Source organism: Phyllostomus discolor, chromosome 12 (genome assembly GCF_004126475.2).
Source record: "Phyllostomus discolor isolate MPI-MPIP mPhyDis1 chromosome 12, mPhyDis1.pri.v3, whole genome shotgun sequence".
Lineage (NCBI taxonomy): Eukaryota > Metazoa > Chordata > Mammalia > Chiroptera > Phyllostomidae > Phyllostomus > Phyllostomus discolor.
In genome coordinates, this window is record NC_040914.2 from 60421929 (window position 1) to 60434870 (window position 12942).

A 12942-nucleotide genomic window follows, 5' to 3' on the forward strand; every position below is an offset into this window, starting at 1 on the left:
GGACTTACTATTTTTTTGTTTAAGAAATGAATAAATGTAGCAATAAAGAAAGTAAACTTTAATGGAAAAAAATGCAATAAAGATTAAATTTCAAAAAAGGTACTGGGGGAAAAATACCTGAGTACAGTCCTTCAGCAGCTGATGGACAGAGAATTTTCTAAATAAATATTTACTGTTGGAAGGAGAAGGGAGGGAGGAAGGAAGGAAGGAAGGGAAGGAAGGAAGGAAAAGTTTCTAATAGTTAAGTTTCTACTTAGCACACAATGTTTTTCCATGTTCTTTCTGCTCTGGTCATGTTCAAGTACCATTTGTGTGTGTTGCATATGACAATGGCACCAACATCCAGTGTCTGCTGCTCACCTCACACTGTTTTATATTCATTGATGCAGAAGTAAAAGTCACAGTGCCTGCCCTTACCATTAAGCTAAAATTTTATTTAGGGAAAAGACACAGACAGAGCAATTGACTAACAATGAAAACAAAACAAACGAGGTCAGTCTGCACTGGTCAAGGTTGAAGAAACTTTGAGGGCAGTGATTTTCAACCTTTTTCATTTCATGACACAAACTATTAAAATCCTGCAGCACGCCAAAAACTAAGTTTAAGTGTAATTTTGATTCATTCACACCAGATAGCTACTGTTGTGTTAGCTCTTGGTATTTTATTTGACAATCTAGTGCGGAAGAGGTCAGTGCTCCTGACTAAATAAATAGGTCAGGTGTTGCATGCTTTAAAAGTACTTGTGGCACGACAGTTGAAAATTGCTGATTTAGGAACTGACTTGAGCTGGGAGGGTGGGGGACAAGGTAGTAGGCATTTGTGTGGAAGATACCCCAAAGGTGGGTGGTGGAAAGGATAGGAACAGATTGGACAGAGGTCTGGGAGCAAAGACAAGGAGTTTAGAGTTGATTCAGTAAGTCTCAACCATCACACGTTGTTTCAGGAAGATTTAGTCTGGCGGCAATATGGTGGATAGACGAGTAAGGGAGACCAGCCTGGGAAGCTATTCTGTTGTCTTTTGGGTTTTGTTTGGTTTTGGGCTCTAATTTTCTTTTTTTCCCTGGGTTTGGTTAGTTACCAGGTTCTGTTAACTGGTTGTTGCCTTTTTCCTTCAGAAATTTAGTAGTTTATCAGAAAAGTCATTTTTGTGGGGAAAATTTACCTAAGGCTTGTGATTAGAATTCTAGGAAACTGAAATGTCATACATTTGTTCAGCTAACATGTATTCACTGCCTTCCTTGTTTTTTGTTTGTTTGTTTGTTCTTTGTGTTTCTTTTCTTTTTTATTTTAATTGTTGTTGAAGTACAATTTTCTATCTTCTATTCCCATCCCAGCCCACCCACCCAGCCCTCCCCACCTGTTCTTTGTGTTTTAAATATGGAACAAAATTTTTCTTTGTATTATTACATTAAAAACGATTGTTAATGTCTGCGTAGTATTCCATCTTGTGGGTGTTATCATTTATCAGGTTTAACTATTCCCCTATGATTTTACTTTTAGGTTATCATTATTTGCTTTGATTAACATTGTCCTTATAGTCTCAGTGTTCATCTATGGTTATTTCTGAGTGTAAGGTCTGAAGTGCAGATAATGGATCACAGTTTGAATATTTAAAAAATTCTTGATTCATATCACCAGTTACCTTACTGATTTCACTGCACTATGACCAACATTGGGGATTATCCTTTAAAAGAGCCTTAGCAGTTTAACAGAGGTAAAATGCTGCCTCATTTTAATTTGTATTCTTTTTAGTATTGAGATACAGTTTTGTTAATTCATCTGCCACTTGTATTTCTTTGAGTCATCTATTTGTTTCTTTCACCCAGTGTTCTCTTTTGGTGTTCATCTTTTCCTTATGAAATTTTAAATTACTTATGTAATAAGGTTTTTAATCTTTTGTCATGTATGCTACAAATACTGTGTTGTTGGTGACTGTTTTCTTAATTTTGTTTAGTGTGTTTTATAAGGTTTTTTTTTTTTTTTTTAACTTTTAAGGTGGTCAAAATTTCAATAATTTCCTGTGGTTTCTCCTATTTTCTGTGCACCTGAGCACAAAGGTTTTTGGTTTTGTTGTTGTTGTTTGTTTGTTTCCATTTTGAGATCAGAAGTCTATTCACCTATATCTTTTTAGGGGTTTTTTGTTTGTTTGGTTGGTTGGTCGGTTGGTCGGTTGGTTTGGTTTGGTTGTTAATGTTTCTTTATCTCATACCACAGCAGGATACATCTTGATGGATTAAAGATACAACAGTATTTTCCAGTTTTTCTGGCATCTTTTATGAGATAATCTCCTTTTCCCCACTAATTTAAAATGACAACTTTTTATAATTCTAGGGGGTTGTTTCTTAGTTTTATCTTCTGGTTAAATTGTCTGTAATAGTGACAGCCCTATATTATTCATTCTTGTGGCTTTATGATATATTAACACTTGGAAAGAGAAGGTTGCCTTTGTTTTTCAGAAATTTTATTGTTACCCTCAATATCTTGTTTATTTCTAGTAGACTTTGAAAACTGCTTTCTATAAAAAATAGAAAGAACTAACATCTTTACAGTGTTTGGCCTTTCTGATCATGGATGTAGATAGTAGCGTCCCTCTTTAGTGAGGTCTTTTATGCTTCCTAGAAGAGTTTTGTAATCTTTAGCTATGTCTGCACATATTGTGCATAGAGTTGAGATTATTTTTATTTTGATACATTTGTTAAGAATAGCATAACACTATATTTCATTTTCTTTTTATTGAATATATGTATACTCATACAATTTCATTTATAGCCTATCTTATTTGAAAAAGAATCTGAAAATGATAGAAAATATAAACAATAAGTTATATATAAAGTTATTACCACATAGTTTGAGAAGAAAATAATTGGCCAATGTGTGGTCAACTAAAAAAAATAGTAACATGATCCTATTACATAGCTCTCACAATGAAAGAGAAAATTCTTTAATGAAAAGCTTTTTCAAGTATGTGATTCCATATGAAATTTCTCCCACATACCCTTTAATGTAAGCCAAAGGCATAATGCCAAAACAAAACAAAACAAAACTTGGTGAAAGCAGTTCTGTAGGGAATAAGATCGTGTGACCCAAGAATACCCAGTTTTCTGATGGTTTGGCATTTAATTCTGAGATAGAGACTAGACTAGAATTCTTAATTCCACAGAGAAGTCAAGTCAGATAAGGGCAGAAAAGTCTTTTGGATTTACCAGTTAAGGGCCATTGCTGACTTCAGCGGAATTCAATAGAGTATTAAAAAATAGAAACCAGACTGGTGAACCAAAGTGTGGAAGAGAAATAAAGGAGTGGTGATAGCTACTGTGGGGTTGAGCATGGAGGGAATACAAAGGTGGCAGAAGCTAAATTGTCAGGTGGAGTTAAGGGGAGTTTTAGCAACATAGAGCTGACAAAGAGGCTGAGGCAAGAGGGGGAGGACTGATCTAGCAGGCTCCCCAAGTACGCAGGCCAAACTAGTGGCCTAGGAACAAGGGCAGACCGTAGGACCTTTTGTGTTTGGGCCTAGACCTCTGCATCCTCCAGTGAAGCATTCAGGTGCCCGTTTTCATTTCTTCCAGCCCCCTCACCCCAGGTGCCAGGATCACCCTGCCTCTGTCTTAGGGAACCTCCTCCTTCCTACCCTCCACCTAGAAGTTGATTTGAATGATGTTGTTGTTGTTGTCGTTGTCGTTGTTGTTGTTGTCTAATGTTTCTGGGCTTTACTTTTTCACCAGGGTGATAGAGAATACAGGAAGTATCTGGTCTTCAGAGCCCCATTTTTATGTGTGATATTGTAGCTCAGAGAACTAACTGCTTTGCCAGGCTCTTTCTTGGTTGGAACAGAGCCTTGATGTACTCAGAGGAAAGAGTTCTCAGAGTCAAGGGAAGAGACCTAGGAAAGGCAGGAGCCAAGGGAGCAGTAAAGAGGCTGATGGAGGAGGAGTATCAGTTTCATACTGTTAGGCACCAGAGAAACTGAGGTTGAGGATGAGGGGAAGGCCTTTGAATTGACTGGTGTGGTTCTTGGAGAGTGGTGCTTGTGGACCAAGCAGAAGGACCACAGAGGACTAAGGAGGATTGAAGTCCTTTTTACTGTTTAGTAAGGACAGGTTCTTAAAATAGAGCGGAGCCATATACAAAAGTATACAAACTATATTTATAATGTAATATCTATGTAAAAAACACATAACCTAACAGGAAAAAACAAAGTACTAGGTGATTATCTCTAGGTTTAGAAATTATGAACAACTTTTAAATCTTTTATGTGCTTCATTTTTCAGATTTCTATAAATAAGCTAACATACTTTGATAATCTGAAAAAGTGTTTTGTCCCAGTATTAATATAACCCCCCTTTTAATGGTGTGGATCCACAAAAAGATTTTACAAAACCTAGAAAGCATGGCTAACTCCAAGGAGAGTGGCAGAAACTCTAAGAAAAAGTATCCTGTGCACACAACCTTCTCTCCCCTCCCCCTTCAGTGAGCAGAGCTGAGTCCTTAAAGGAAGGGAGGAGATGGGTCAGAATTGCCGACAGGGGTGGGGGTGGGGTGACACAGCTAGGAGATCCCAGTCCCCAGGGAGTGGGTCAAGTCAGACCTGGTCCGGCCAGCCTATTAGGTTAGTTATTGATTCAGAGGAGAGACTCCCTTCTGGAGGAAGTTAGGTAAAGTGATCCACTGCTTGAGGGGATTCACTGAGATTTCTAAGCAGTGTCTGTGAGAGGCTAGTGGCTTGCTACTTTGTGCCTAATTTTTCTGTCAAAATAGAAGCTACTGCTTTAAGACCCTGAGGAGATGCGGAGATGTTCATGGACCTAATACTCTTGTCAGCTCAACTCCCTGGCAACACAATTGGTTTCAATTTGTACTCCTTTGTACCAGTTCTTTTTCTACCTGGTTTATAATTCCGTGACCTCTTTTCAGTTGGATTTGGTTATTTAAAAGCAATTTCTAACATTTTAAGTTCTCAAGATGGACAACATGGGTTTTTCTGTGTTCTTCAAATTATTGTATGCTACAAAACCCCACAGAGCTCAGAGATTAAATGTTTTCCCTCCACCAGTTTTATTACAGAGGATATCTAAATAGCCTAGGATTATGTAGTGATTTTCTGGCAGAGCCAGCATTAGCATTTACAGCTTGTGAATTTCTTTTCTTTTGTCCTTTGTTATTTTTCTTGAGTGTTGTCAAGGTGAATGGGGCTTGTTCTCTGTTCCCTAAATCCAACATTTGGAGTTACCATCTTTTCTGGGGTCCTAATTTTGAGACTTCCATGGTCTGGGGAAAATAATTTTCTAATGTGCAAAGAGTAATGGTATAAAATAGTACTTCTTAAACTCGAATATATGAAACTACTTGGTGATTTATTAAATTGCAAATTCTGTCTCTGTGGGTCAAGGGTAGGGCCTAAAGTTTTGTGTTTCTCACAAGTTCCAAAGCTATGCCCTGGCCTGTGTGGCTCAGTTGCTTGGAACATTGTCCCATAAACTGAAAGGTCCTGGATTAGATTCCCCACCAAGGCACATACCTAGCTTTTGAGTTTGGTGCATGTGAGAGGCAACCAATAGATGTTTCTCTCCCCCTCTCCCTCAATTCCCTCTCTTTAAAATCAGTGAGCACCCAGGCTGGTTTGGCTCAGTAGACTGAGCTCTGGCCTGCAAACCAAGAGGTTGTTGGTTCGATTCCTGGTCAGGGCACATGCCTGGGTTGCGGGTCAGGTCCCCAGTGGGTGGTGTGTGAGAGGCAACCAGATCTCTCACACATTGATGTTTCTCTCCTTCTCTTTCTCCCTGCCTTCCCCTCTCTGTAAAAGTAAATAAATAAGATAACTCTTTAAAAAACTTAAATAAAATCAATGAATATGTCCTTGGGTGAGAGCTTAAAAAAAAAAACAGCACAAGTTCCAAAGTTATGCCATTGCTGCTGGCTGTCAGACCATACCTTGAGCAACAAAGGTATAAAGTGCTGTCCAGTACAGTATAGCCCTTAGCCACATGTGGCTGTTGAGAACCTACAGTGTGACTAATTCAAACTGAGGTGTACTGTAAGTATACAGTATATACCAGATTTCAAAGGTTTATTATGAAAATATATGTAAAATATCTCAGTGATTTTTTTTACATTGGTTATATTTTTTTAATCCTCACCTCAGGATATGTTTATTGATTTTTAGAGCAAATGGGAGGGAGAGAGACAGACACACAGACAGACACCGATGTGAGAGGGAAACGTCAACCAATTGCCTCTGTATGCACCCTGACCAGGAATTGAACCCGTAACCTAATGGTATATGGGACAGCATTCCAGCCAGCTAGGGCATATGTTAGTTACATCTTGAAGTGATCACATTTGGGACATACTGGATTAAGTAAAATAGATTACTAAAATTAATTTTACCTGTTTCTCTTTACTTTTCCTGATATAACTACTAGAAAATTACACGTGTGACTCACATTTCAGGTCTCACTTTTGCCCTTACATTCCATTATATGTCTACTATAGAGTATTCCTAACCCAGGAATAATTAGGAATAATCTATCTGAATAATATTGATTATATAAAAGAAATTATAGTTAGGATCATACTCAAAGTAGTCTTTATGATTAGAAATATAAATGAGATCTTGGAATAAGGACACTAGTACATTGATGTTCAAACATTTTTAATTGATAGGCCAGTTATAAAGCACTCTACAAATGTCCTTTGATGCTTACCTTCTGCAGTGACATTTTGTTATACTTGTACCGGCTTCTAATGGAATAGATACATGGATAGCTAGTAAGAGGTCTTTGCATTGAGCATTGTAGTACTTTTTTCTTCATTGTTGAGAGCAGGGGACTAATGAAAGTAGGTAATGGCAGAACAAATCAGACTGACAGCCAGCAACCTATGAGGTTTTCCATCAGCCGTGGTTTTGTTCTATGCAGATAATGGGGTTTGTTGAATCTATTAAAAAAAAAATGTATGTACGTTGCTTCAAACCTGTCCTTTGCCCTCAAAGAGATTTCACGAGCTAGCTAGGGAAATGGATAATTTTGAGGAAAAGTTAATGTACAAATTAGTGTGATCATTGTATCAGCAGACACATTCAGAGAAAAGTAATGGCTAAAGAGCAACAAGTCATAAATCTGAATGGGTTATCTGGAGTTAGATAATGAGGGGCCTTGAAAGCCATACATCTCTCCCTATTGCCAGTAAAGGGATACACTTTGTTGTAGAAGTCAAGCACTGTCTTTTTGAACAGAGTAAATCCTTAACTTTCCCTGCCCGGGAAACACTGTGGTTCCCAATGCCACCTGTATCAATCATATGGTCTTTGTATTTTGTCAAGCAAGACCATTCAAAGGATGGCTACAACCAACACATCTTTCTCCTTTCTATTCTTTCCTTGGTCCCATGCTTTAAGCCAACTGTTACTCTTTCTTATAACCAATTCCCTCATATATTTATTCTGTGTAAGGGTACAACCCCCTCCCCTGCAACATATACACACCATTCTGCCTCTTACACCAAATTAGATAGGGTTCTCTGAAACTACCTAATTTTACCTAGAACCCATCGTACCTGTTCTGTCCCTTATGTTAGACAGTAACTCTGAGAATGTAGAATCTTGCAAGTGGTCCTGGCTTAAGAGCCTTCTGACTCTTAGCATGGATACAGTGTTAAGGTGCCAGGGCAGAGAATTGAAGAAATGCACTTCTAACAAAAGTAGCAAAAGCTTTGTTTCAGACTAGGGCAAGAATGCAAAACACATTTTTTTTTTAAGATTTTATTTATTTATTTTTAGAGAGAGGGAGGGAAAGAGAGAGGGAGGGAGAAAAACATCTGCATGCAATAGATACATTGATAGGTTGCCTCTCACACGCCCCTTACTGGGGACTTAGCCCACAACCCAGGCGTGTGCCCTGACTGGGAATCGAACCAGCAACCTTTTGGTTCGCAGGCCAGCACTCAGTCCACTGAGCCACACCAGCTAGGTCACAAAACACTTTAAATTTTAATTTTGAGTTAGTCTTATATATACTTGTAGGTTTTAAGTCTTATTATTGCTATCATTTAGATGATTGTTCAGACCCATTTTAATCTTAGGTACTATGAGTACTCACAAGACGTAGGAGCCAAAGCTATGAATTGGCTGGGGTTTTTTTCCTGTTTTTTACTGTATATTCAGTTTACATTTATCAAGCACTTACTAGTCTAGGCATGGTGCTAAAGAGTAAAAACTTATTATTATACATGCTCCCTGTCCTCAAAGAACTCTTCGTATCATAGAGGAGAGAGATACATGAATATTTATTGATGTGACACAGGAGATGGTACTGGTGGTAGCTACAAGCACGGCCATTGGCATCTGTGTCCAGTTCTGATTTTAGCTTACCCCCAAAAGGGTGAAAAAACACAATGACAGCACGTTTTCTAAGGTAAAATTTAGCTAACAGCAAGAAGGCCCTCTATCAGCTTTTCATAAATAGTTACATGAAATATATAAGATTTAAACTGGTTTTGTTAATTCTTAAATATAAAATGTACAGAGTTGAATTTAATTGTCTGATGTTATTTTTTTTAACCATTTGTTGGTTTAATTCAGGATCCAAAGAAGACCATACACTGTGATTGAGTGCTACATCTTTTCAGTCTCTTGTCTATATCACGGTTTCGGACTGACCTGTGCATATAGCAAGATGTTTAGTAATAGCTTGTGCCTCTGCCCACTGGATGCTAGTAGCACACCCACCCCAGTAGTGACAACCAAAAAATGTCTCCAGGTCTTGCCAAATATCCCCTGGAGGCAAAGACATCCCAGGTTGAGAACCACTGATCTGCAGATCCTCCCTCTGTCCTTCCTGTTTTTTCACCTGGTGGCATATTTGCAGAAGAAACTGGATAGTTAATCCTGCACAGTTTTCTTTAGTCTAGGTTTCACTGATTTCATCCCTGTAGTGTAATTTAATATTCTCTGTCAACAACTTCCTAGTAATTGGTAGTTGGATCTGGAGGCTATATTAGTTTTTGAGTTTTTTGCTTTGTTTGATAGGACTGCTTCATAAGTAGTCAGGAGGCACATAATGTGTGTTGTATGTTTTTGTACTATTAATATCCATTGATGCCTAATTTATTCCTCAGCGGTCTTTGTTTTAACATGTATTATATATATTTTCACTTACACAAACTTTATTTTTAAATAACAATCTGTGTTCTCCCTTAATAAAGGAAGGGGAAATGGAAGGTGAGGCGGTTGAAGCCATTGTGGAGGAATCTGAAACTTTCATTAAAGGAAAGGAGAGAAAGACTTACCAGAGGCGCCGGGAAGGGGGCCAGGAAGAGGACGCTTGCCACCTACCCCAGAACCAGACGGATGGGGGTGAGGTGGTCCAGGATGTCAACAGCGGTGTGCAGATGGTAATGATGGAACAGCTGGATCCTACCCTTCTTCAGATGAAGACTGAAGTAATGGAGGGTACAGTTGCCCCAGAAGCAGAGGCTGCTGTAGACGATACCCAGATCATAACATTGCAGGTTGTAAATATGGAAGAACAGCCCATAAACATAGGAGAGCTTCAGCTTGTTGAAGTACCTGTTCCCGTGACTGTACCTGTTGCTACCACTTCAGTAGATGAACTCCAGGGGGCTTATGAGAATGAAGTATCTAAAGAGGGCCTTACAGAAAGTGAACCCATGATATGTCACACCTTACCTTTGCCCGAAGGGTTTCAGGTGGTCAAAGTGGGGGCCAATGGAGAGGTGGAGACACTAGAGCAAGGGGAGCTTCCACCTCAGGAGGATCCTAGTTGGCAAAAAGACCCAGACTATCAGCCACCAGCCAAAAAAACAAAGAAAACCAAAAAGAGCAAACTCCGCTACACGGAGGAGGGCAAAGATGTGGATGTGTCTGTCTACGACTTTGAGGAAGAGCAACAGGAGGGTCTACTGTCCGAGGTTAATGCGGAGAAAGTGGTTGGTAACATGAAGCCTCCAAAACCAACAAAAATTAAAAAGAAAGGTAAAGTTATTTTTTCATTGTATTCTTGTAAAACCAATTTGGAATAAAGTACATGACACAGTGCATATGCAGGTTATTTTATACTAAATGGATTTGTTTTTAAGATTATGATGTTAGTGCTAGTCTTTTTAGCCAGTCTAAAAGAAGTTTTTCCAGATTGAGTACTAAGCCCTGAAGAGAAAGAAGTAAATCTGTTAGTGGCATGAGATGATTATGATATTTGTAGAAATTTAAGATTGGGATTAGACATAGCACTTTTTAACCTGACAACAAGTAAGTGGTTTTTTTTGCATATAGGTGTAAAGAAGACATTCCAGTGTGAGCTTTGCAGTTACACGTGTCCACGGCGTTCAAATTTGGATCGTCACATGAAAAGTCACACTGATGAAAGACCACACAAGTGCCATCTCTGTGGCAGGGCATTCAGGACAGTCACCCTCCTGAGGAATCACCTTAACACACACACAGGTGCTGGATAAGAATGTTGGGGACTACAGCATAGCAAAGGTTAAAACTTGGGTTTTAATTATCATCCAAGCTGGTTCCAGTAGGAAGTTAAAAGATTTTTGTTCATTCTTATGGTACCCTATTTATGCTATGATATCTTGTAAGCAGCTGGACTTATTTATAAACAAATGTAAAGAAAATTTAGTGGGAAATCATCCAAATTACATAAGGATGATGATCCAGGAAAAGATTATCTGTGGTAGTTAACCTGTCATATTTCCTGAAGACATCACCATTGTATTGCCAAGGTTTTGACAATGATTGACAAAAAATGACCCCCAAAATTCCTAGGCAGAAATTACCAGGCACTATGGTGAAGAACATTAGAAATAGAAGTGAAATCCTATCTTTGTAAAAACCATGGTTTCTGGTTGTTTTGCCTCAAGGAAGATAAGTAATTCATAATCTTAGAATGGAAAGTTTAAGGCATCATTCTAGCAATTCAAACATTTGTTCATTCACACTCCATACATACTTCCATATTCTCATATGAGCTTCACCTTGACTGTGGTCAGGTTTCAAAGGCACTAAAGTGGTGGGGCCATGCACTGGATCTCTCTTTAGGCTCTCTTCCCAGCTCTTTGCATTTTCATGGTTGGCACTTGACTCTTAAGTGCTAATAATGAGACTTCTTTCACCCAGTTCTTTATGCAGAATAGCTTTCCTCTGTGTAGGTGCTCCACCTCATTTTCTGTGATAATGAGCATGAATAAGTGGGCATTGGCCTGTAAGCAGTGGGCCGTGTATTTGTATATTTTTGGCTAATGTGACTTAGTCACTTTTCACAATCTTCCTAGTTTCTGCTCAGATACTTTATATGTTTTATTTGGTAGTTTGAAGACACTGTAAAGGCAGCATATGACTAGATAAAAGCAGCTGGCCTCATGGTAGGACTTCCCAAGATGAGAGAGGACACTGTGTCATGGTCTAATCTTCAGCTTTGAAAATAAGAAGTTCGGTCTGTCCAGTTACTCAGAGCTGATTTGGCAGGACTCATTTATATTAACATTAAGGGGTCAGGTTTATATCAGAAGATCGGTTTATGGTGAGAATACACCTTTTCATGTTTTAGATGCAGTTGTATTGCATTCTAGGGGATGCCCTATGTCAAAATGCTTAGCAATTGAAGTGTGACTTGGTGAGCCTGGATCTTGAGCAGAGAGACATACGTGGGCACATGGTGCGACCTGATGAAAATCTCTGTCCCACGGCACTGTACACTTCTTCCTTAATTGCCATGTTTATGTCTACCAGAGGCAGGCCTCTTTCTCTCCTCTAGAGAGTACTAGGTAAACACTGGATATTCTTGCTTTTCAGGTTACCTTGCCATGAGAGAAATGGATGCTGCTTTTCTCATCCTATTAACTATTTTACTTACTTATCTGTACCACCAGACTATACATTTTTCGTAGACAAAACTCTATCCTTCACTCCTGCATCCTCAGTGCTACTAAAGGAACAAGTTGAGCAAATGAACGTACCTTGGAATTTCTCAGTTATGATCATACTCCCATCACAATTCCCTCTCCGTGGTTCTCTTAGTCTCTGGGAGAATCATTTCTGTAATGGCTACCTCCCTGCATTCATTACATTGTAACTTCCTGATTCCATTCTCAGAGGTAGCCTGCCTTTGGTTTTGGTGGTTAGGATTAACTTGCTGTCACCGCTTTACCTTCAGCTCACAATTAAGGGTGATCCCTAGTTTCTGAACGATAGTCTGGGAAAACAGCACTCTGTTCTTCTGTCGGCTCTATTTCCGTATTGTCATTATTACCTGGGCACGATGTTTCCAATGCAGTATTCAGAATATAAAGTAGTTCAAAGAGGTTGGCCATAGTAGTATGGAACATTAAAAACAATAAGATATTTCAGTGAATGGAAAAAGAAATGTAGAGGGTATATATATAATTAGTTTATAAAGTGTTCAAATGTTCCATGAATTGACATGCAGATCATAGAATGTTAGACATAGATGTTGGAAAGTGTTGAACGTGATCTATTTAAATCACATAAAGTCAATACTACTTTGTAAAGCCTTTGATAAATCTCTAGAATTCTTTATCAAAACAAATGTATTTAGAAAACAAGCCATTATATTTGTTTTTGTTTTTGTTTTAAGAAAAAACTTGATCCTGGCTGGCGTAGCTCTGTAGATTGAGCATGGGCTGCTAACCAAAGCATCACAGGTTCAATTCCCAGTCAGGGCACATGCCAGGGTTGCAGGCTATGGCCCCCAGCAACCACACATTGATGTTTCTCTCTCTCTCTTTCTCCCTCCCTTCCCTCTCTAAAAATAAATAAATAAAATCTTAAAAAAAAAAGAAGAAGAAGAAAAAACCTGAAGCACTTTTTCTCAGTCTGTTGAGATCTTGCTTCTAGGTATATCTCCTCTGTTTGGCTCAGATAAATTTTTACAAAAATTTTTTTTAAATCTGCCAAGAATA

At 38.6% G+C, this 12942-nt stretch overlaps 1 protein-coding gene across 3 annotated transcripts in view; it reads left to right on the forward strand.

The window, feature by feature from the left end:
* The window catches only part of CTCF (CCCTC-binding factor), a 43755-nt gene that overhangs the window by 15089 nt on the left and 15724 nt on the right, over window positions 1-12942 (forward strand). For all 3 annotated transcript variants that reach the window (XM_028502168.2, XM_036012019.1, XM_036012018.1), the window contains 2 exons: window positions 9202-9991; window positions 10289-10459. In XM_028502168.2, coding sequence (XP_028357969.1) covers window positions 9211-9991; window positions 10289-10459 — 952 coding nt within the window. In that variant the 5' untranslated portion in view covers window positions 9202-9210. The remainder of the gene's footprint in view (window positions 1-9201; window positions 9992-10288; window positions 10460-12942) is intronic.